At 45.9% G+C, this 23,657-nt stretch overlaps 1 protein-coding gene across 3 annotated transcripts in view; it reads right to left on the reverse strand.

The window, feature by feature from the left end:
• Nucleotides 1-11,455: 11,455 nt before the first annotated feature.
• Nucleotides 11,456-23,657, reverse strand: part of DOCK9 (dedicator of cytokinesis 9) — a 195,795-nt gene continuing 183,593 nt past the window's right edge. For 2 of the 3 annotated variants that reach the window (XM_011933818.1, XM_011933817.1), the window contains 5 exons: nucleotides 22,958-23,168; nucleotides 18,283-18,473; nucleotides 15,368-15,468; nucleotides 15,094-15,232; nucleotides 11,456-12,707 (listed from right to left, as the gene is read on the reverse strand). In XM_011933818.1, the coding sequence (XP_011789208.1) occupies nucleotides 12,585-12,707; nucleotides 15,094-15,232; nucleotides 15,368-15,468; nucleotides 18,283-18,473; nucleotides 22,958-23,168 (765 nt within the window). In that variant the 3' untranslated portion in view covers nucleotides 11,456-12,584. Of the gene's footprint in view, nucleotides 12,708-14,182; nucleotides 14,191-15,093; nucleotides 15,233-15,367; nucleotides 15,469-18,282; nucleotides 18,474-22,957; nucleotides 23,169-23,657 lie in introns of all 3 variants that reach the window. The other variant, XM_011933819.1, reaches the window with a different exon arrangement.

The following is a 23,657-nucleotide window of genomic DNA, read 5'->3' on the forward strand; positions in this document are numbered from 1 at the left end:
CCTGTCTCCAGGTAAATACTCACTGAGACAGTAGGAATAATGGGTGAAGAAGTTACAGTGGATCAAAACTACAGTTCTCACTCCACCAGGGGCTCTTACCATCTGCAAAGTAGAGCCCATATGGTGGGGTGGGAATTGGAGTGATACTCTGGACCAGCTGTGCAGAGCTCCTGTTGCAGAGACAGCCGTGGACCCAAGGCTCATGTGGGTGGACAGAGCAAAGATGGCAGAAACCTCTTGCTCAATTTTTATCTTAAGGAAAATGAGCTCTGAGTCAGTTGAAGATCTGGTAATTCTAGGTGCTCCTACACAGTATTTACCAGGAACCAAAACTTCCAGAGTTGAGGCAACCTCAACTATGTGGGTCAAGAAACAACAGGAAACTCAGAAGACAGAGAAAACGTGGGAATGGAGCCTAGTGAAGCATCGATGGCAGTTATCTGGAAAGGATGAGGGCTGGAGGACTGTGGATATTTAAATTCTCATTTCTATTTTTCAGTATTTTATACACGTTCTACTAGAAGCAAGTACCGCTTTCATAAGTAGAAAAAAGTACAGAGGCGATTTTTATAAAGAGAGGAAGGGGAAAGTTTACTGGATTTGCCTAGAACACGAGACTGTGACTGGATAGAGACAACAGTGATGAATTCCTCTGTTTTAAGCTACACAAATCTAGGAAGTCTACAGCATCTAGAAATGTAGGAAATCTGAGTGTAGAGCCTGGCCGTGGATTCTGTTCTTCATGTTTGGAATGTACACGTTGAAAGAAAATTATCATTTTAAATTCTGTACAATGTTTACTTTAAAAGAAGGCTGTATCTTCTAAACTTCAAACATTTTTTTACCTACTTTTGAAAGTGTTTCCCTTTTTCTCTTGACTGCCAGGATGCTCAGAGCTAAATCTGGGGCTTAGTCTGTGTTGTTGTTAAGGATAACAACCATCTCTTCCCTTCTTTCCTTAATGTCCATTATTTTATGCTTGCTTGAATTATTTTATTATGTCTTTATAACAAGCCCCTATAATCCTTTTGGCTGGGGGTATAGTAACAGTAAATGATGTTATTTGACAGAGAAACTGTGAAGTCAAAAGGAACAGGGATTTTCCTCAGTTACGGGTGTCAAAGCTAGAGCTCAGATGGTGCTGGACTCCACACCTGGGCCACTGAGCTAGAATCCAGCCTCTCAGACTCCTCATCCAGTGCTCCTTTCATGCTGCCAAGCTAAGCAGAGGACATTGGGTGGCTGTCTGTGACAGCTTATCATGGATGGTGACAGAGGGGCCATATTACCTCCCACTCACTTCCGGTCACGCCCACCTGGGAAGGTGGGAAGTCATTTACCAGGCAATGTGGGCCCTGCTGTTTCCCCACTCCTGGAAGCACCTGCTCAGAACCAGCTGGACAGGGCTGCCACAGCCAACAGTGACAATATTTCCCAATCTTGGTTTCAGAGCAAGGCTAGTTCTTCCAGAAACTTGCTGTCCTCATCCTGTCCTGGTTTGGTGATGTTTCTGTTCAAACATCTGTCTCTCTGAGTGCCTAAGTCTCCCCACATGTCCTGGAGCACCGTGGCCCCATCCCCCTGTGCAGTGTGCGGTGTGGCTGTGTTAGTCCCCTCGGCTGCCACGACGCAGCTCCACAGGCTGCGGTTCAAGCAGCAGACGTCACTGCTTCACAGTTCTGGAAGCCAAAGTCCAAGATTAAGGCATCAGCAGGGGCGGCTGCTTCTGAGGGCCTTGAGGAAGGGATCTGTTCCAGGCCTTTCTCCTTGTCCTGTGGATGGCCATCTTCCCCGTGTCTTCACTCACCTTCCCTCTGTGTGAGTCTATGTTCAAACCTCCTCTTCTCTCAAGGATACCAGTCCTGTTGGATTGGGTTCCACTCTATTGACCTCATGTTGACTTAATCACCTCTCTAAAGACCCTACTCCAAATCCAGTCACTTTCTGAGGTGCTGGGGGTTAGGACTTCAACACAGGAATTTGGTGGGGGCACAGTGGAGCCTGCAGGGCTTGCCCCCATCTCTGCAGTGGCCGGCGTGGCCTGGAGGTGCTGAGCGCCTTGGCCGACCAGGCCCCAGGTCAGATGAATCGCCTCATGTACCATGTGACTACGCCAACTTCCCCCAGCTCTCTGCCCATGGTTTCTTCACAGGAAGCCGCTGCCCACCTGGCAGCATTGTTCTGAGGATTCAGGGCCATGCTGGAAAGTGCTGGCACCTGAGAGGGAGTGCAGGAAAGTGTGGTGAGTGTCCCTGACACAGAGGGATCAGCCTTGTGAGGAGGAGGCCCTGCCTGCTCTCCTCCTGAGCTGGTGGGTCAGTCACACCAGGACAAAGGTCTGCCCGGGGCTGTGTGGGTTCCTCCTCCCTGAGCCTCACACTGGCATCTACTGAGCACCTTCTGGAGCTCAGCTCAGTGTCTTGTCTGGAGACACTGACACCCTTGGCCTCTCAGCAACTCTTAGATCTGGATCTGGGTCTAACCTCAGTGGCGGTCCTGCCCATTTCTAGGGCCTCGCAATTCAGCCTCGTGTCTTCACCTGTGGCTTTTTTGCAGGGCTCAGAAAGCTCTAGGGTCAGTTCCAGGTGACTCCCACCAGCATGCCACCATATTCCAGGCAAATTCCAACTGACACAGACTTCAAAAAACGACTGTAGCCATTGTTCTTGTTTCTTCCAAATGGAAAAGCACATTATTGGGGTCCCCTCTAGCATGCATTTCATTCCCCACCTTGAGGCAGGGGATGCCCGGGCTTTCCCCTGACTTGCAGGGGGAGACATCACAGTGAAAATGAATCTGCCCAAGTCACATGTGGACAAAAAGGTGCAAGCTCCAGACTCCCGTGCTACATCCTCATCCAATGTATGCGTGGCATGACAAGCCCAGACCATTACCAGACATCAAGCCAACCTGTGCCGGGCAACCTCGTACATCAAGGGTGCAGGCTCAGCCCACTGGGGTGGGCAACCTGCGCCCCTTCAATCACGGCGTCTGGCTAGGCTGGCAAGGAGCCTCCCAGGCGGGGCAGGTGATGGCTGCATCCCTGCTCCTGGCTGGAGTTGCTAACTGAGCACCCTTGGGAGCCACCGTCTGCCACTAGGGATGAACCGCAGCCAAGGAGGCAGGACAGAGGCCCAGTCTGTGTGGTCTCTGGAGTATTTCTCAGAGAGCATTTGTGGGGCCCTGGCCCCGGGCCAGGCTCTAGAGGAGCAGGTGTGCCTGTCAGTGGATTTGGGAAAACAGTCATCAGCAGGCACCTGTCTTGGAAGCAAAGTTCATCCAAGAGGCTTTGAGAGATACTAAAGGAGAAGCTGCTTCATCTAACTTATTACAACAAGGAAACCTAACCTCTTAGTTTTTTGTCCCTCAATGTCCCTATTAACATCCCATGTCCTTGGAACTGGTAATGTTCCCTAGAACGCCTGGGGGAAAACATGGGTCAAAGAGAGTACTGAGCAAGAATGAATGCTGAATTGTCTCCTCTTATTTGTGCTGAGTTCTGGTTTAAAAATATAATAATAATAATAACATTTACTCAGGACTTACCATGAGCCAGTCAGCAGCGTTTAGCCTATTTCCTCCTCAGGACCGCTCCAGGTGCTGCAGACTATTACCATCTCATTTTATAGATGAGAGGACTGAGGCAAAGGAAAGTCGAATAACTTGCCCAAGGTGAAACAAGCAGAAAGCGTGGCATGAAGACACAACTCACCCTTGGTGGCTTAATTTCATTGTCTTTTTCTGTTTGCTCAAGTCTAAATAATACTGTCAAACTGTACCAGGCAGATTCCACAGGCTGTGAGTGCAAAGTGCACGGTAACCAGAACATCCGTCGGAACACCTTCAAAGACCGCCACAAACCCAATACAGATGCCAAGGATTAAAGGAGATGAAATAATGAGCTTTGCCGGTTCCCTTGTTATTTTGTGGAGAGCAGTTTGGTGATGCTGGTCAAATTTAAAATGCGCCTTCCCTTTGACCCAGCAATTCCGTTGCTAAGAATGTACCCTTTGGAGATAAAGAGACACATGTGCAAAGGTGAAAATATAAGTCGTGCATGTCTTTTCTCTCTACATCTTGTCCCTCTCTCTTTCTTTTAGTGGATGACTCTGCTTTTCATTTCCCAAAGAAAACAGAAGCAACCAGCAGAGAACCGCATACCCCTCAGCCTGTGTCCAGCACAGCCTCTTTCTGCGTTTCCAGACCCAGCTCTGGCGCCCCTGCCCTCTCGTGCCCAATCTCCTCCCTCCTGCCTGCTGGAAGACATCACTCTTTTTGGCGTGATCAGTTTTCTCCCTTTCTACCGGGCTATTTTCATCCGTCTGTACACCTGCTGTCATTCTGCCATTGAAAAAACCTGAGTCCTCTCTTTACCTGACCTAAAACTTCCCTCAATATCATCAGATTCTCCACTCCTCTTTATAAAGCAAAACACGAAGTGCTCGTGCTCACACTCAGCGTTCCCCTCCTTCCTGGAACCCACTCCCATCAGCCCTTGGTCCACACCACTCTGTCAAGGGCTCCCTCCAGTCACCTCCTGATATAGTTTGACTTTGTGTCCTGACCCATATCTTTTTTCGAATTGTAATCCCCGCGTGTCAGGGAGGGGTCTAGTGGGAGGCGATTGGATCATGGGGGCAGATTTCCCCCTCGCTGTTCTCGTGATAGCGAGTTCTCACGAGATCTGGTGGTTTGACAGTGTGTGGCACGTCCCCCTTTGCTCGCTCTTGTGCCGCCATGTGAAGAAGGTCGTTGCTTCCCCTTTACCTTCCGCCATGCTTGTAAGTTTCCTGAGGCCTCAGCCACGCTTCCTGTGCAGCCTGCAGAACTGTCAGTCAAACTTCTTCCCTCATAAATTGCCCAGTCTCAGGTGGTTCTTTGTAGCAGTGTGAGAACGGACTAATACACCTCCACTTTGCCAAATCCAGCGGCAGATTCTTGGGCCTCATTTTATTCTCATTAGATTCATTGGGTCACTGCCTTTTTGAAATACTTTATTCACTTGGCTTTTGAACGCCCCTCTCTTGGCCCTTCCAGATCTCTGCTTCTCTCTCATGGTCTGCGTTGTTGGTTCCTCCTCCTCTCTGTGGCCTCTCAGCACTGCAGAACCCCCAGGCTCCACCATGGACCTCTCTGTCCGCGCTCACCAGGGCCCCAGCTGGTCCTCATGGCTTTACTATCATCTACATAGTGGCGCCTCCTCCAGCCCAGACGCTCCCCTGACTTCAACTTCTAACTCCCCCGCTTTCCTGACGACGCCACTCTCAGAGCCCTCTCAACCTTAACGTGCCCTCAAAAGGGGGCCTGCTCGCATCACCGCACCCTCCCAGTCCTCCTCCTTTTCACCCTCTCCATTCTCCCAGTGGTTGATCCAAAATTTTGCATCCCCCGACTCCTGTCCCTCGCCTGTTCCTCTCCCCTAATCCAGTCCCCAGCATATCCTGGCAGCACTCCCTTCTGTGCATCTTCAGAATCTAGTCCTTCTTCAGCCGCTGCACACTTGCACCCAACCTCAGCCCCCACCCCCGGGCCACGGCCCCTGCTTCACCCCTTGCTCCCAGCAACCTCTTCTCCACAGAAGCCAACTGTTCTTTGAAAAACCCTAAGTCTGGTCGTGTCAATTCTGTGTTCAAAACCTTCCAATTGCTTTCCATTTTCACATAAAATGCAGAGTCCTGCCCAGGCCACCAGGACCCTCTGGGGGGCACCTCCTGTTCCCTCTGCCCCCATGCCTCCCCTCCCCTGTCAGCTCTGTGAACAGCCAGCACCCACCTCTGTTCCCTCTGCTGAAACGCCTTTCCCCTCAGATCCCCCAAGGGGCTTGGCTCTCAGTCATGTCCCCCTCCAGTGTCCCTGATCAGAGGCCTCACTGGACCTCCCGCAGACTGGCCAATGGAAATTCCTAGAGGATCAAACATACGTGACAAAGTTTATTTACAAGTGTACAGTTCTGAGGCGTTAAGTACATGCACTTCATTGTTGCACAACCATCACCATCACCCACTTCAGGACATTTTCATCTTACCCAACTGAAACTCTGCACCCATTTAACACACACTCCCGATTCCCCCTCCCCAGTGAGGAAGGAAAATAGGGTCTGGAGGCAGGGAACATAAGGCCGGCCGATTCACACTTCAGCTACGACAGGAAATATCCTCTCCATAGGCGTATGCCGAGTCAGTGAATTTATAACCTTACTTCATCCTCTTCATTTACATAGGGCGTATGCCAAGTAGCCAGTGGAAACCCCTAGAGGGTATTTAAACACCCACAAATTCTGTAACTGGGCTCTTGAGCCCCTACCCTATGCTCAGGCCCGCTCCCACCCTGTGGAGTGTACTTTCAATAAATCTCTGCTGCTGTTGCTTCATTCTTTCCTTGCTTTGTTTGTGTGTTTTGTCCAATTCTTTATTCAAGACACCAAGAACCTGGACGCCCTCCACTGGTGACACCAGCAGCCCCCATTCTACTTTGACTCTATGAATTTGCCTATTCTAGGTATCCATATAAGTGGAATCACGTAATATCTATTCCTTGGTGTCTGGGTTATTTCACTTTGCGTAATATCTTCGAAGTTCACCCACGTTGTAGAATGTGTCAGAATTGTTTTCCTTTTAAAAAGCTGAATCATATACTAATTCCATTGTATTGAGACTCCTTTTTTTTTTTAATCCATTCATCCATTGATGGACGCTTGGGTGGCTTCCGCCTTTTGACTATTGTGAATAATGCTATGAACATCCTGTATCTGTTCAAGTCTCTGCTTTCAATTCTTTGATATTTATACCCAGAAGTGGAATTGCTGAACCATAAGGAATGTTGAATTTTTTGAGGAACCTCCATAGCATTTTTCATAGCACTATTTTCCATTCCTATCAGCAGTGCATAGGATTCCAGTTTCTCTACCTTCTCACCCGTGCATTTCGCTGTGTTTTTAAAATAATAGCCATCATAATAGGTGTGAAGGGGTGTTGACCTTTTTATGTCTTTGCCCATTAGCACTTCCATGTGGTTAGTTTCTTTGGCTCCAAGTATAAGGATGTATGAAGCAAAAAGAAAACCAGAGGATTCACAACTCATCACTCTCTGGGCCCAAGGCCTCTAGCGGGTCGGCCTTCTTCACTCCACCTTCCAGGGTCTTCTGTTGATGCCTAGTGTGCAGGGATTTTAGCTGTACTTAGTGGGGACATGGAGAAAAGTGTGTCTACTTCATATTCCTAGATGGAGAGCCCCAAAGTTTTTTTTAAATTTTAATGCATGGGTTCCCTCTCCATCTCTTTTTTCTTGAAATTTGTTTATTGAAGAAACCAGCTTGTTTATCCTACAGAGCTTTCCACAGGATGGACTTTGCAGATTGCATTTTCCGCAGTGTCACTTACGGCGTTCCTCTGTGCGCTGTGTGTCGTGGGGAATGGGTAGGTCGAGTCAGAGGCTTGATCTGAGTCAGATGCAAGTTTTCGGCAAGACTGCACCATAGGTGGTGGTGTGTACTTCTACCAGGAGACACGAGAACGCCTCTTCTTTCTTGGTAATGTCAGCTCCTTCAATGGTTACCAAGCAGTTTTCCTTTCATTTCTTCTGGCACCACCATGAACTCACAGACTTAACTACATACTTTCAGTCCATTGCAATTATTATTATTATTATTATTATTATTTTGAGATGGGGTCTGGCTCTGTCACTTAGACTGGAATGCAGTGGCACGATTACTCTCACTGCATTGCAATTATTCTTACTGATGCCCATTGCGCAGCTTGCTAGGGGGAGCTTCTTTAAAATCCTTCTCACATGACCCCAAGTATCCTTGCTGGCACCCTTGATATGCAGTATGAAAAGATGTTGGCCAGGCGTGGTGGCTCACACCTGCAATCCCAGCACTTTGGGAGTTCGAGGTGGGTGGATCACTAGAGGTCAGGAGTTCCAGACCAGCCTGGCCAACACAGTGAAACCTGTCTCTACTAAAAATATAAAAATAAGCTGGGCATGGTGGTACACACCTGTAATCCCAGCTACTCGGGAGGCTGAGGCAAGAGAACTGCCTGAACCTGGGAGGCAGAGGTTGTAGTGAGCCAAGATCATGCTACTGCACTCCAGCCTGGGCGACAGAGCAAGACTCTGTCTAAAAAATAAAAATAAAAAAAAAAAAAAAAAAAATTCAGCTTGTCCTGGACATTTTCCTAAATCCAGAATCAGACCTTCTCCAGGGAGCCTGGTTCACAATTTGGGCACTAGTGGTGCTTGGTAGCTGCTGGGGTGGTCATTGTTTTCAGGTCCTTCCTAGTGAACCAAGTTAGGAAATAAGTGTGTGTTTAAGACAAAATACATCGTGAGTCCCAGTTGTTATTTCCATATCAAGTTCAGACTAAAGTGTTTTAATTTAACTCTGCTGGTCTTATAGACACATCTTTTCTTTTCCCATGTAAAAACCTGGTTCCCAATGATACCAGCATAAATACTCATTTACTCTCTCTGGCAATAAACATAAAACAGTCTCAGAATAAAAACCAATGCAACACTTTTCAATTACTGAAACTAGTTTTTGTTTATCAATCAAGCATTTATTTATTGACTGTCACTCTTCTTGACCTGAGGGCATATCACGCTAAGAAAGCACAGTAAAATTGCTGTATTTTAAAGCTGTTTGAAATAATTCCTTTCTGTATGTTAGGTTCATTTATCACATTTTGCCTTCAATTTTTTAGAAACTTAAAAATTCATTTGATAATTATGTAAGTATTTGCATGGTTCTAAAGCCAAATCTATAAAGCAAATGATATTAGGCAAGTGTATCTCCTAGCCCTGTCCCCTGTACATCATTCCTTCTCCCTTGCTGTAGGTAACAACTGTAAAACATGTTATTTGCCTATACACATTACTGTTACTGTGCACTTACAAATTTGTTAAGAGGGTTGATCTCGTGTTAAGTGTCTTTACCACAAAATAAGGGGGGAGCACGAGGAAACTTCTTGAAGTGATGGATATATTTACTATGCTTTTTTACCTCAATTGTGGTGATGGTATCACAGGTGTATGCGTGTCTGCTCTCATCAAATTGTAGACATTATTATTACTTTTTGAGACAGAGTCTCACTTGTCACCTAGGCTGGAGTGCAGTGGTGTAATTTCGGCTCACTGCAAACTCTGCTTCCCGGGTTCAAGTGATTCTAGTTCCTCAGTCTCCCAAGTAGCTGGATTATAGGCACCTGCCACCATGCCTGGCTAATTTTTGAATTTTTAGTAAAGACAGAATTTCACCATGTTGGCTATGCTGGTCTCGAACTTCTGACCTCAAGTGATCTGCCCACCTTGGCCTCCCAAAGTGCTGGGATTATAGGTGTGAGCCACTGCACCCAGCCAAATTATGTACATTAAATGAGCAGATTTTTACAGCTGCACAGTATTCCACTATCTGGATGTACCATGGTTTATACAAACGATCCCCCATGGATGGAGATCACATTTTCTTGGAATGGAGTCACTGCTTTGAGTTATATGATTAAACCGTTCCGGATGGCTGCTTCTCATCTCTCAGGTTACCTTGCCATCTTGCAGTCCTGCTCTCAGCAGCTGTTTTCTGTGCTAGGGGCTGGCTCTATTTGTTCCCACCTGGCTAATAGCTCAGATAAGGTACTAACTAGAGTTTTAATTCCAGTGTCGCCTCAAAAGCAGTGTTGTGAGGGGGAAAAAGGAAGTTCCTGTTTAATGAGTGCCAAGTGTGAGTTTGGGAAGACGAATATCTGGAGACGGAGGGTGGCGATGGTTGCACAACAATGAGAATCTACTTGATGCCAATGAACCTTACACTTAAAAATGGTTAAACTGATACATTTTATGTATATTTTACCTCAATTAAAAGAAAGAATAAGTAGGACCTATGGGAAAACCACCCCCATTTACCGAAGAATAGCAATACAAATTCCCAAGAAAATGCTCTGCCAGGGTTTGTAGGTAACGAAGGGAAGATTTAATTGATACGAATGGTTCCCTGCAGGATGTTCCCAACTTAGAGATGGCTCCCCTCTCCACTCCTGTCATCAGCGAGGGCTGGCTGCCTTCTAGACTTACCTTTATCTGATATGGGCTCTTTCTAGACTTCCATTTATCTTACTACACGGTGACTTGAGTTTTAGGGTTTCTAGATGAGGCGTTTCATGACTAGACAGTCCAGCTCAGCACCAGGCTCTTCTCGCTTACCTGCTGATGTTTGCCTTCAGGTTTATTAGCCTGGGCTGGGATGTCAGCGACATGGAACAAACGTATGCTGGGTGAGTCCCAGTGGCGTCATGAGTGCATAAGTGGGCTGTTGATTCGGGTGGGTCATGGCGACCCTTCGCCACCTCTTCATCTCTTCCCAAGACCTCTTGCCGTACCATTGGTAGGGAGCAAATGTTTCAGATGTCACAAGACCCTTGGCTTCTTGGTGCTCAAGGGGTGCACAGCACCCCATGTTTTCTTTCCTTAACTGGTCACATAAAAAGACAGCCTTTACAGCCCTTCAAGGCAAAACCCCAGCTATTTTATTTTGTTCAGTATTTTATGTAGTTCCATCAATGGAACTATATGGGGCTGAGTGACAAGGGGCTGACCTACCTGCTGGGGCCACCAGGCACACCAGAAACAGGAACAGCACCTGCAACTGGAGCCATCATGTGACCCGATTCAGGGATCTTGACCATGTGGGGCACAGAGGGTGCGCCTGGCTGCCTATGCACTATCCCAGTGTTCTCATCTCGGAAGCCAGTAAGGGAGGGGAGAAAGATGGACGTCTTGCTACAGCCAAAGGGGAAAAAGCAAGAGGTAGCAAGGTATCCACGTGAACTTGGGAGTAAATGGTATGATTTAGATCCTGACCACGGTCCAACAAAGCATTCATCCAGGTCCTCTGAAGACGTGACCCGCTTGGGAAATCCGTATCATGGAAACTTCCACAAAAGCAGAGAAACGGGTATCATGCTTCCCCATGCACCCAACTTCAGCCTCAACAATGACGAGCATTCTGTCAGTCCTGTGGTCTCTACCCACTCTTTTTTTCCCCGCTCAAGTATTTTAAAGAAAATTTCAGGCCGGGCACAGTGGCTCAAGCCTGTAATCCCAGCACTTTGGGAGGCCGAGACGGGTGGATCACGAGGTCAGGAGATCGAGACCATCCTGGCTAACACGGAGAACCCCGTCTCTACTAAAAAATACAAAAAACTAGCTGGGCGCGGTGGTGGGCACCTGTAGTCCCAGCTACTTGGGAGGCTGAGGCAGGAGAATGGCGTGAACCCGGGAGGTGGAGCTTGCAGTGAGCCAAGATCGCGCCACTGCACTCCAGCCTGGGCGACAGAGCGAGACTCCGTCTCAAAAAAAGAAAAGAAAATTTCCGACCCCGTGTGATTTCACCCTCGAGGACTTTGGTATCCTGTTCCCTTAGGAGTGCTGAACAATAAACACCCAGCAGCCACTCCCAAAGAGCCAGCAATGTCTTTTTAATACAGATGTAGTACAGAATGTTTAATTACAGCAGGGCAGTGATTCCCGTTAAATAAAATTAAAAACCTTTATTTTCCCAAATATAAAATTACTAAATTAATGTCTTAAAAGAAAATATAACATGGTGACAGCTTTAAATTACACCACCATTCACCACAGGATTTATGATTTACCAATTACATACTCCACCATTTTGGCAAAAGGATGAAATTCTTAAAACCGTTTATAAACCTAATATAGTAAAGACTGTATACATCTCCATATTGCACATTTTATGTACAAGAATAAAACATTAAAGTGTATTGCATATACTGGAACAGCACAGATTTATCACAAGTAAACTTAATGCAGAAGCTCATGTATTAAAAATGTAGAAATGTAATTCATATATGTACAGAATGGCAGGACTGTATTAACAATGATATGTACATAACAATATACTGTACTAGTTTGTACTTTTCAGCATAGTTGTGTTTATTAATAGAGGCCTTTGGTTCTAAACTGCTTGACTAGTTTTAAGCTCACATAATTCCTTAAGCTTTCATATTTTTTTTAAATGCAAGGAAATGAGTATAAAAGCACTAAATCTCCTGGTTCACTGGTACAAAAATTACAATGGTCAGTTCCCTTAGGTCATCAAAAACTAGTCACAAAAATAGTTCTTGTATTCAACCTGAATGTGCCACAGGAAAAAAAAAATATTTTCAAGATTTTCCAGCTTGGCCTCGAGGCAAAAGGTCCCCCAGGCATCAATGTCAGTGCGGCCCTCCTTGCCATGCAGATCCCAGAACCTTTTTTTCTGTAGGCCATTTATTCTAACACTACTCTGCAAGGAAGAATAAAATCTTAAGTCCAGCTCAGGAGTGTCTACCACACCTTTGTTAAGACACAACGAAAACTTTGAATATTGCCGGTGAGATTTAAAAAAATATGTGCACCTTCTTACAACTCCTATAGAAAATCTGTTAAGAAATAACATAGTTCTTTATTTCCTTTCTCTCCCCTTCCCCTTGGTTCTCCCTGTGCTCGGTCTCCCCAGTGATTGGCTTTGGAAAGCATCCTGAGTTTGCAAATGACAAAGCAAGTCCCCACAATCGGGCCATGAGGTGTAATCACACGACCGAAGACGAGCTGGTCATCCCGTGAACCATTGTGCTTGTTGGCGTCCCACTGATAGCATTGAAGATGTGAAGGGAATTCGGTAAGACGCTTGTCTTCTCCTCCAGGGGGCAGATCTCGAGGACATAAACACAATGTTACTGAGTGCAACACAGAGTTGCCATATGCAATGCAATGTTGCCATGTGTGACACAATCTTACCATATGCAATGCAATATTGCCATGTGTGACACAGTGTTACCAAGTGTAACACAATGTTACAGAGTTTAAGGCAATGTTGCCACGTGCAACACAATGTTACTGAGTGTAAGGATGCAAGCAGATACTTCTCGAAGTGTTGCACCCCACATCACACACACAAGTCTACACTCACCCCATCACATGAGTGATGAGCACCCGAAAAGCCTGGCTGGTGGTTTACAGAGGGAGACCTGCAGCTTATCTAGTGAATGCCTGTTCTCAGGTGAGGATTATTAGGAGAGAGTCAAGAACGGCACATTTTGTTTCCTTTACAAAGCTAGTGAATGGAGAGCCTTCTAGGCTCACCAGATCATAAGGCAGCATGAGGTCTACCTACCTGTGCTTGACTGGGACACAACCTAGCCTTGACCTTGAAAAAGCCTTTAAAAATAAATCTGGAGCATTTGTGTTTCTCTCCTGCCTCCTTTTCTCAGGGTCTTACAGATTTTGTCTTGGGAGAGGATGGCTACTCCTCTGACCCTGAACAAGTATTTTTCCATGCCCAGTGGTGCCTGGAAGGATCTGAGTGTAGGTCTTGACCTCCAGCAGAGGCTCCCCTGGAAACACCAAAGCAGGTCTACCCCCACCACAGCCCTTCAGGGGTTCAAAGGGACTCAGTCTTCACAGCTGTTGGCATAATGGAAAGTTCAAGGTGCAGTTGACAGCAAGTGCATTAAATATCCCCGTACTCTGGGAGTTTGACAGTTTCAGCCCATGATCTCTTACTACTTCCATCTTCTCTAGTGCCCAATGTCAGCACCCACTGACCAAACTCTCCATTCTATAGGAATCTGGAGGCTCCACAGAAAAGATCTCAAGTTTTCTCCAAAAATTGGTTCCCATGAGTCCCTCCTGTTCTGCTTAATTATTCAGACATTCATTCCTCTAATCGTTTCAATTTTTTCTTTTTTTTTTTTTTTTTGAGATGGAGTCTTGCTCTGTTGCCCAGGCTGGAGGGCAGCAGCATAATCTTGGCTCACTGCAGCCTCCACCTCTTGGGCTGCAGCAATTCTCCTGCCTCAGCCTCCCGAGTAGCTGAGACTAGGGTGTGCACCACTACGCCCAGCTAATTTTTGTATTTTTTAGTAAAGATGGGGTTTCACCATGTTGGCCAGGCTGGTCTCGAACTCCTGATCTCAGATGACCCACCTGCCTTGGCCTGCCAAAGTGCTGGGATTACAGGAGTGAGCTACCACGTCTGGCCTCTACTTTTTAAAATGTCCAGAAGAGGGTGCTTTCCTCTGCCCATGTACTGTCATTATGCCAATGTCTGCAGTTGCTCAAACTCAAAAAAGTAATAGCTTTTTCTGAGTCAGATTATCAGAAAAATAAAATTTAAAAATGACATTACCATCCCAGCTGAACATGTTAGCATGGAGGAGAAAAAAAGCAAGTGAGTTAAAGCTCACACACTGACGTTCGTTTCCTGCAATGAAAATGTCCTAACTAAACTGTCAGGGGATAGGGTAACTCCACAAATGGCCCTGGCTTCCACTGTGCCAGACTGAAGGACGGTAATGGAGGGGCCAGACAGAGCAGTTCTGTGTTATCAAGGTGCTAATGTCAATTATAGAGAAAGGACAGTGACTGAGACAGACCCCTCACAAAAAAAACAAAAAAACAATGTGGATGCTGCTCTAGGCATTCCCTGAGTACGGGTCACCATCTCCTCTGTGACAGCTGAGCCCACACACAGAATCCTACTGAAGAAACCCACAGGAAGGAGATAACAGCAAAATAATCGAGGAAGATGCCCGTAGTGACAAGGAACTTAAAGGAGAATCCACTGGGGTGCTACGGCCCGCTGTACGTCATCAAAAATGGAATCGGTCTGTATTTTTAAATGGCAAAAACATTGAATGCAACAGATAATTCCTTAAACCAGGTTGGCAAGTCCTGCTTTTTTCAAAGGATTAAAGGAATAAAGTTGTCAGAACAGTATGGATATTTTCGTGTGAGTTTTTCCTTTTCTTTTTGGCTAGATGGGGTGGGGAGAGAGAAAGCTTAGGAAACATGGCCACCTCTTAGAGCCACAAGGAGGCGGGCCTTCTCTCCCCTGCCTGCCGTGGATCACAGCGTATGGGCAATCTGTTAGCTGTTCCCAAATGACCTGGGGCTAGAGCATGGCAGGAGTGTGGTATGCCACATTCTCCTTCAGATGCCACGGTTCTGGAAGGATATCAGGTGGCCTAGGTCACGACAGGGTGTACTTCACACCCCTAACCAAGAACTCCAAGTTGTTGGAGCCAGCGTGGCCCTTACCTGCTCATGCATGATTTCAGAAAGCTCCTTCGCCATTTCCCTGTAGTTGGCTTTCATTTCTTCCTGATACTCGAGCTGGTCTTCTTTAATCAGACGTTCGTTTACTGCTAAGGCTTGACCGCAAGCTTCCACAAATTGCCTGGAATGGTACAGGCGGGAGAAACAAAGGCACGCAGAGGATAAGGCATGAGTCCGACCAGCAGCATCTCTCTCCCGAATGAATGCAGAAATGCTCAATACTTGAAGAGAAAAAGATGCTTTCAGTGTGCTTTACCTGAAAACTTCCTTAAGCAGCTTCACTTTATTGTCAGGATATCGCTTTGTGTTTGTGTCATCTAAGAAAGCTCGCGCATAGGCCAGTGGGCCAGCATTGACCTAGACAAAGAGCAAAGGTTTTCAGTTGCATTAGGAGGAAGATTACCACGACAATCTGCTCAGTTTCAGTTTGCAGGCACTAAAAAGCCTGTCGGCGTGAGCTACTCACCAATCCCTGCCTTCCAGGAACTTAAGCCCAAAAAGAAACGATAAAGCTCACTCTGTTGCACACTGCTTGATTCCATGATCTCAGCCATCTTCGGGGCACTTGTGGTGATGGTTTATTTTATGTAAGAAGAAACCAACGCTTGGAAAACTTAGGGGCCTGTTCAAGTTTGAACAGCCAATAAGCAAAACATCAAAGATCACAGCCCAGGTCTTCCAAATCCAGGTCAAGGATTCTTACTTCCAAGGTGTTTAGTCACGGGGATTTGTGCCGCACTACACTGAACTAACAGGCCAATCTGGTGAATTCAGTGAAAAACTGAAAAATACAGTAACTGTTCCAGTTTTTAAAAACCAACTGTTCATTTCATTGAAATGTATAGACAGCCACGGGCAAATTGATTTGCTATCCTTGGATGAAGTGAGCATTAGCGGTGTGCTGGAGAGCCAGATGTTAGGAGCAGACAGCAGGGGTGAGTGAAGCAGAACCCTGCATCACCCTTCCAAGCAGCTAAGAAGAGTCTGCGGATTTTGGATATGTAAGGAAAGGTCAGAATATGGTGAGAAAGAAGGTTGGACACACTGAGATGGGAAGAAGAATGTTCTAGGCATCTGAGACAGCCTGGGAAAGAATGTGACTATGTGGTCACTGCATGATATTTCCCGGAAGGTCTGGTGAGCTTAGCAAGGAATTAGGGGAGCTGTCCGCATGTGGTTCTGACCCATGGTAGGCAGGACTTGTCTAGCAATGGCAGGAAAACTGAGCCACAGGAACTCACACCAGACGTGGGGAGACAGGAAGGTTCCAGCCACAGTGGTCAGAGGGGGGCCTCTGAGCCAGGAGCAATGGGTAAACAGCCCAAGATGCGTGAGGGTGGAACTCAGCACCAGGCTGGTGCGTGGGGGGAACCGTATTAATCACCTGAAGATGACCCAAATGACTGATCATCTAAAATGATACAAGACGGTCCATATTTGAAGAAGATAGAAAGAGGAAGGCTGATGAGTCTCCATGAGGTCTAATAACAAGATCTTGGAGTGCAATACCAAGAAGCTCCACAGACGGCCCTGCCCAGTAAAGCCGCAGCACCAGGGAGCTGCTTGATGAAACAATTACAGAAATATGCAAACAAAACGATAACGTTAATTTCCTCTGGCTGCAACTTTGTTGTTACTTTGGTAGGTATGAGTATAAACTTAATCTTCTCATTTCAACATGGAATTTCTTGCTTTTTAAGATGACTGGGAATTTAAAACGCTAAAGTTACCATCAAATTAGCAGGGCATATTTTGCCTTTTAGAAAGCTCAATGGTCCAGCCCTACCCTGGACTGGTGCCACACCCGTCTGGTGGCCTTTCCATAGGGACTGGATGTTCCCAGATCATGTCGATTGAGTGGTTTTGTTTTTAGCGACAGAAAATTGTGGCCTCTGGACCTGTTACATAATCACTCACATTGCTGGAATACTTCTGTTCACTTGCTAACTTATTTGGCACCTATGTCTTTGACAGTATCAGGAAAGAGATTAAAAACATCTGTAAATGCTTTTGTGGTGAATGACACAAAAATGTCTATTGAATTGTATAGGCAACAACTCATGGTTCTTTAGTGTGGATCTGATGGGAAGTTGACAAAATATAATTTCAGAAAATGAACCAAAAAAACCAAAACCTATGTATTATAATCTACATGTAACTTTCATAAACATACCCTTCTTGAAAGATAAAATAATAGGATATACAAATAAATATATATACACACACACATATATACACACATATGAACAAACATGTGCTTCAACTATATACACTTAAAAATAGCAAGAAAGTAAAGAGTCATACTTGTTACTGGAGGGAAACGATTTAACATTTACCAATTAACTAGGAAACCATGTAAGAAAGATAACTTTTTAAAAACCTCTTATTAAAGTATAATATACGAACGGAAAAGTGCATATATCACAAGTATATAGCTTGATGAATTTTCACAAACTGAACATATATGTTAGTACCTAGATCAAAGATGATCTTTTCAATAAATTGTGTACATCACTTGGAAGGTCATATGGAAAAAATATATCCTGATCCTCACACTGTAACATATACAAAAATCAGATCCAGATGGACTGTAGACCTAAATGTGGACGCTGAGTAAAGGAGGAAAACCTAGGAGAATATCTGTGAAATCTTGGAGTAGACACAGATTTCTTAAGGAGAACATAAAAATGCTACCAATAAAGAAAAAATTGATAGACTGGGCTATATTAAAATAATGAATTCATTAATCAAAAGATACCATTAAGAGAGTAAAACTTAAGGTACTTTTTTGGATACAATTTTCACAGAAAACAGAAAACAACAGTTTTATAGGAAAACCTACTGCTCTCCACACTTCTTTGTACTTAGAAGAGTCTTGATGCTTCTAATCAGGCACCCAGAATTCCCCAAATGCTGACAAATCAGGGTAGTGTATGGAGACCTGGCGCTTGTCCCCACAGACCGTCAGTCCTCATGGGGCGGGGGGTGGGGATCATGAGGTTTCCTCCCCTTCTGATATCAGGAGAAATGTCACAGACGTTGGGGGAAGGCAGCAGGGATCACTTGGTAAACCGAGGCTCTCAAGTAGACCTTGCTGGTGGAAATGACTCGCAAGTCACCCAGGGGCAAGGGCTTCCCCTGCCGCCCTCTGGCCTGCTGTGCCTGGCTCACCTGAACACTCACGCTGCCCTGGAGCTTGAGCTGCAGTTTGATCATGTCCACCTCGGCCGAGGAGCACAGCTGCCGGAGCTCTGCCACCTTCTTACTCATCTCGTCAATGGCCACCTCGATGGGGTTCAGGTCAGTGTGGTGCTGGTACATGACAGGGATGCGCTTCTTCACGTAAGGAAAGCAGTGTATGGCTGCAGAGGGTGAGTCCCAGAATTACTCCACGGCTTGCGCGAGCTTTAGTGTTACTGAGGTGATTATTATCAGAAAAGATTACTACAGATGTCATTATTCCTCACATTTTAAAACAAGGAACTCAAAGCTTGCCAAAGACACATACTAGTAACTGGTGGAGCTAGAATATTGTCTTCCTTTACAATCATGTATCTCATAAAGTCAAGAGAGTTGGGTCCTTGCTATCCTTTTAATGTGACAAGCGTGTCTTTAAATAAATCAGGTGATCATTCCCCACTCAATTTTCTCACTCAAAATGCCCTACCTTCCTTGGAAGCTCTGAGGTCTGAATGAGTTAGTGGATATAAGACGACTTTGACAACATAAAAAAGACTAAACAATTTTGAGATACTATATAACAGATTAAGTCCAGGAAGTAGTTCCATAAAAATATCCTTGAGAAAATTCATTTTTGTCCATAAAATAACTTTGAATCACATGCTAAATTTGCACAAATCTGAGAAATCAGTAGAAAATAAGAAATAATAATATATTCCTAGGGTGGGCACGGTGCTCACGCCTGTAATCCCAGCACTTCGGGAGGCCGAGGCTGGTAGACCACATGAGCCCAGGAGTTCGAGACCAGCCTGGGCAACATGGCAAAAACCTAATTTTTGTAATTTTGTAAAAAATACAAAAATTAGCTGGGTATGGTGGTGTATGCCTGTAGTCCCAGCTACTGGGGAAACTGACGTGGCTGGCTTGAGCCGGGGAGGTCAAGGCTGCAGTGAGCTGTGATTGCGCCACTGTACTCCAGCCTGGGCTACAGAGTGAGACCCTGTCTCAAAAAAGAAAACAAAAACCACTCCCCCAAAACCCAAACCAAAAAAACACAGAGAATAGACTCCTAAGCAAAGGATTTCATGAACCAGAAATTCACAAACTTTTGAAGCTGTAGTGCGAATAAAGGTCTTTTGAAACTTACAGCAATGAATAAGAAATAAAAATAAAAGTATTTACTTTTTCTTATATAGTTTTCACCAAAATAACTGATTAATATTGTTTTCCTTTATCATAATGAGATACCTACACATCAACACAAAGGAGTTAATTTAAAAATGAACAGAAAAACAGCAGGTGCTGATTTGCTGTTTCACATTTCTTACTGCTCTGTATAATATAGAAATAGCTATAATATTCTCACTTGACATATATTTACTAATAGATATGTAGATATGTACTTAAAAGCTTATTTTCTTTTTGAACAAGCCAGTGTCAGACGGGAGTGGTCCTGGTCTCCAGTTAGCAAGTGGCTAGGGAAGAGTTTACTTGGGAAGGGCTCACCACAGGACAGGTGACAGGGCCAGCCCCTGGGAACACAGAGCCCCGATGGGCCGTCCAACATCCAGACAAAGGCGGAAAACATGTCCGCCCTGAGGCCGCCTCATGGGTCACATACTTACAGGCCTGCTGCCTTTTCACAATGTTTTATCAGTGAAAGGTGAAGGATTCCTGACTTCGTGTCACAGATTTTAAGTGGTAGCACCGGGGATCCATAAAGCTCCCTGGCAGGATGGCGAGGACTCAGCCTGGCTGCTCCCTAGCCAGGGAGGGAGCACTGGCAGAGGCCTGCTTGTATTGGGACAGAGGGCTGTGCTTCAGGGGAGGAGTGGGGCTGCCTTCCTGTTTCTGAGGAAGGAGGTCAACTCCAGGTTCCCAGTCTCCTTTTGCTTTCTCTGGAAGACAGATCACGTTCCACCAAAGGTACATTTACTCATCCGGGTACTGTTTATCGTCTGTCTCCTCTGGCTAGAACGCCAGCTGCACAGGTCCACAGATGTGTTTCATTAGCGTGCCAATGGGAACAGTGGCAGAGCGCAACACAGTTTGTTGAATGAATGAATGCATTACTGCCCAAATGACTGCACGAGAGTCCCACCTGGCTCTGGAAGGTGGACAATTAGGTGACCGACTGAGCCAGCCCTTTAGAAAGGAGGACAGGGCAGACCCAGTGATGAGTATGGTGACTGGTGGTCTGTGTGTCTTGAATAGAAGGTGGAGGGCCAGAGGCTAACCCAGGTTTGGAAGACTCTGGAATACTGACTGGGAAGAAACTCCTTGGCAGAAGTTCCATGGAAGAAGGCAGGGAGGCTTCTCCCCACACCCCTTCTTTGGGACAGGCTCGGAAATTTCCACTGAAGGAGGCTGGAGGGTGATCATGAGGTTTTTCAAATGATCGCACAGTTACAGTCAGCTGACTGCGAATTACCAAGGAAGGTGAGCCTTTTCCTGGTGCAGAGGGCAGGGAAGGCCTGGGCTCCCTTTGACCTTTGGAAGGCCAAAGGTTAGGTACGAAGCAATGCAATGGAAGAGGAACCTGAGGGGTTGATAACTTGAGGGAAAACCCTCAGGTCCAGCCTTCAGAATGCCCTGGTGTGTGTATCTAGCTCAACAGCAGGTGAAATCTAGCAAAAAATGAAGAACTTTCTTTCCTCTGCTACTTACTGTTTACAAAGTTATGACAATATAATGAGATGAGTATCCTAAGTCACATTTTGCAGATGAGGAAACTAAGGCACAGACAGGAAGCATGACCTGCCCAAGGTCACACAGTGAGGCTGTGACCCAGGCCTACAGGACCCCCAGGACAGCGTCGCTGCTGCGTAGGCTGTCTCAACCCACAGCTGTGGACGGCAATCCCTAAGCCAACAACACAGGTGTGTGCCCCACCTCTCTCTGCAGCGCACTCTCTGTCCCCTTGTTCCTGCAGATACAGAGCGTTGCTCATGTGCTTTATCTAATCAAAAGGAGTCCCTAACAAAATGATGGGAGAAATGTGCCCTGGGAAAACAGCCTATCATCATGAACGTTTATGAATCAGTACACTGCCTTAACAATAACCATACCCAAAACTCCTGACCCTGACTCAGCAGTGAACTAGGTTTATTACAGGCAGCAGTTCTCTAATCTGAACGTGCACCAGGATCACCTGGAGGGCTTGCTGAACACAAAGAGCTGGCCCCGCCCCCAGAGTTTCTGATCCAGCAGTTTCGGAGGTGGGGACCTGGAACTTCCATCTCTAACAAGTTCCCTGGAGGTGCTGATGCTGCTGGTCCTGGACTAACCTTTGGTAACCACTGACTTAGCAGGTCAGAAGGGAAGTCATCACAGCTGAGCCATAAACACTGTAAGCTGGTGATTCCCATAAAGTGATTCCGTCTCAAAGAGCAGTTATCTTGCTTAATGAGAATTTGCTACTAATGTGTGCATTAAAAAAATAATTATTTGGGGTGGGGTGATGTTTGTGAGGACACTATCATTTGTGCTTTACATATGCTATCTTCTTAAAAGCAGGAGTAGGGACACTTTAAGAACACAGTTTTGTTCGTTTTGTTTTAACTTTTATCTCATTTCCCTCATAGGGAGTGTGAAAAGCTCCCTGCAATACGTTGTCCTGGGCTAATTCATAAAAACCTGTATTATTTTGTTTTTGGTAACAGCTTTACTGAGATATAAACCCCATGCCATCCAATCTGTCTTTTTAAAGCATCCACTTCGTGGGTGAGAGCTGATAAGCCCCTGGGCGCAGCATCTCCACAGCTCCTTCCGCTCATCATGATAGTGCATATTACTGCCCAGACGGAAACTCAACAACCCCAACTTCTGGGAAGCAGGCTCTTTCCTGGTATGACTTAACTAGGGCCACTCTTTGGAAGACGTGTGGTGAAAACTCGCACACCTGGCATTCTGAACGGCCCTCCCACTGATATTTCTTGGTCAAGGAAGCATTTTATGTTAGGTTACCCCAGTGATGTCGCTGACCCTAACGAGGCACGGACGGGTCAGGCTCTCCCACAGAAGGTAAAAATCACCCGAGGATGACTGGACACTTGCCAGGGGCTGGGAGATGATGCAAAACACATTTCCCAGAGTGGGTTGTCACTGGCTCAACAGTGCCAAAGGGATCAGTGAGAACTGCCTAAGCTGAACTTGTGGACAGCCACTGAATGCCGTGAGCTTCCTGGCAGAGGAGGCATTCAAGTGGCAGCTGGCCAGCCCCCAGGGGCAATGATGTGGGGCGATCCAAGCTCACATCCCATTTACTCACAGCCTGAGACTGCTAAGCAGGTCCATGCTAGAACCTGAGACAGGTGTGTGAGATGGGTCCCTCCAGGACTGGGTGTGGCTGCTGGACCTGGAGTCCATAAGTCACCTTAGACTGTGTGCAAAAGCATCTGGGCACATAAGGCCTGCCGTTTTCATCAGACTCTCAGAAGGATAAGTGACCTTCGATTGGACATGAACTTCTGGTCTTGTGGAAGAAGGAAGTGTCAACAGAAAAACATCCCAAGTATTCAAAAGGAAGCACTAGATAAATGGGAAACTGAAATGGGTGTGGTGGTGGCTAACTGAGCCCTTCCAGTCCTGAAGCTTCTGAATCCCTCTGGACAGCTCTTCGGCGAGGCGTCCAGGCTGGTGTCCATGAGGCTTCTGGGGCCCATACCTGTCAGGATGGTGCGCCGTTTGCACTGCTCTTCCACTCCGCCCTGCCTCTTCCCGGTCTGCGTAAACGGCATCTCAAACATGAAACGGCGGATGTTGTGGGATCTCTCAAACTCTGTTTTCCTTTCTTGCAACTCTTTTTCGTCAAAGAAGGGGATGACGTGAGTCACCTGGATGTAGGCATACTTGGAATCCAGATCCTTAGGGTTGACCTTTAATTAAAACAGCACAATGGAAGACTGGTACTCCGTGAAGGAATCACTCAGTCCTTACCTACGTGGTATTTTCCAACGTTTTATTAGTGAATATAATGGAGAAAAGAGTACAACAAACATCCACATATCCACCACTTGCATCAACAACTGCTAGCAGTTTGCTCTATTTGTCTCAAATATACATACACATACACCTAGGTATGTGCACACACACAGACACACAGACTTTTCTTTCCAGTGGAACCATTTCAAAGTAAGCAGAACACACCAGGATACTACAGTCGGCTTCTCCTAAAAATGAGGACATTTGCTTCTATAACCACAATACGTTGTCATGCCTACCCAAATTAACACTGATTCCCTAATACCATCCAATACCCAGTCTATATTACCATTTTCTCAAATGTCTCCAGAATGTTAGTTATAGATATTTGTGTTTGGATCAGAATCTAATCAACAATCACACTTTACATTTAGTTGTTATGT

The sequence above is a fragment of the Colobus angolensis genome, unplaced genomic scaffold (assembly GCF_000951035.1).
Source record: "Colobus angolensis palliatus isolate OR3802 unplaced genomic scaffold, Cang.pa_1.0 Scaffold13, whole genome shotgun sequence".
In the NCBI taxonomy this organism is placed as follows: Eukaryota; Metazoa; Chordata; class Mammalia; order Primates; family Cercopithecidae; genus Colobus; species Colobus angolensis.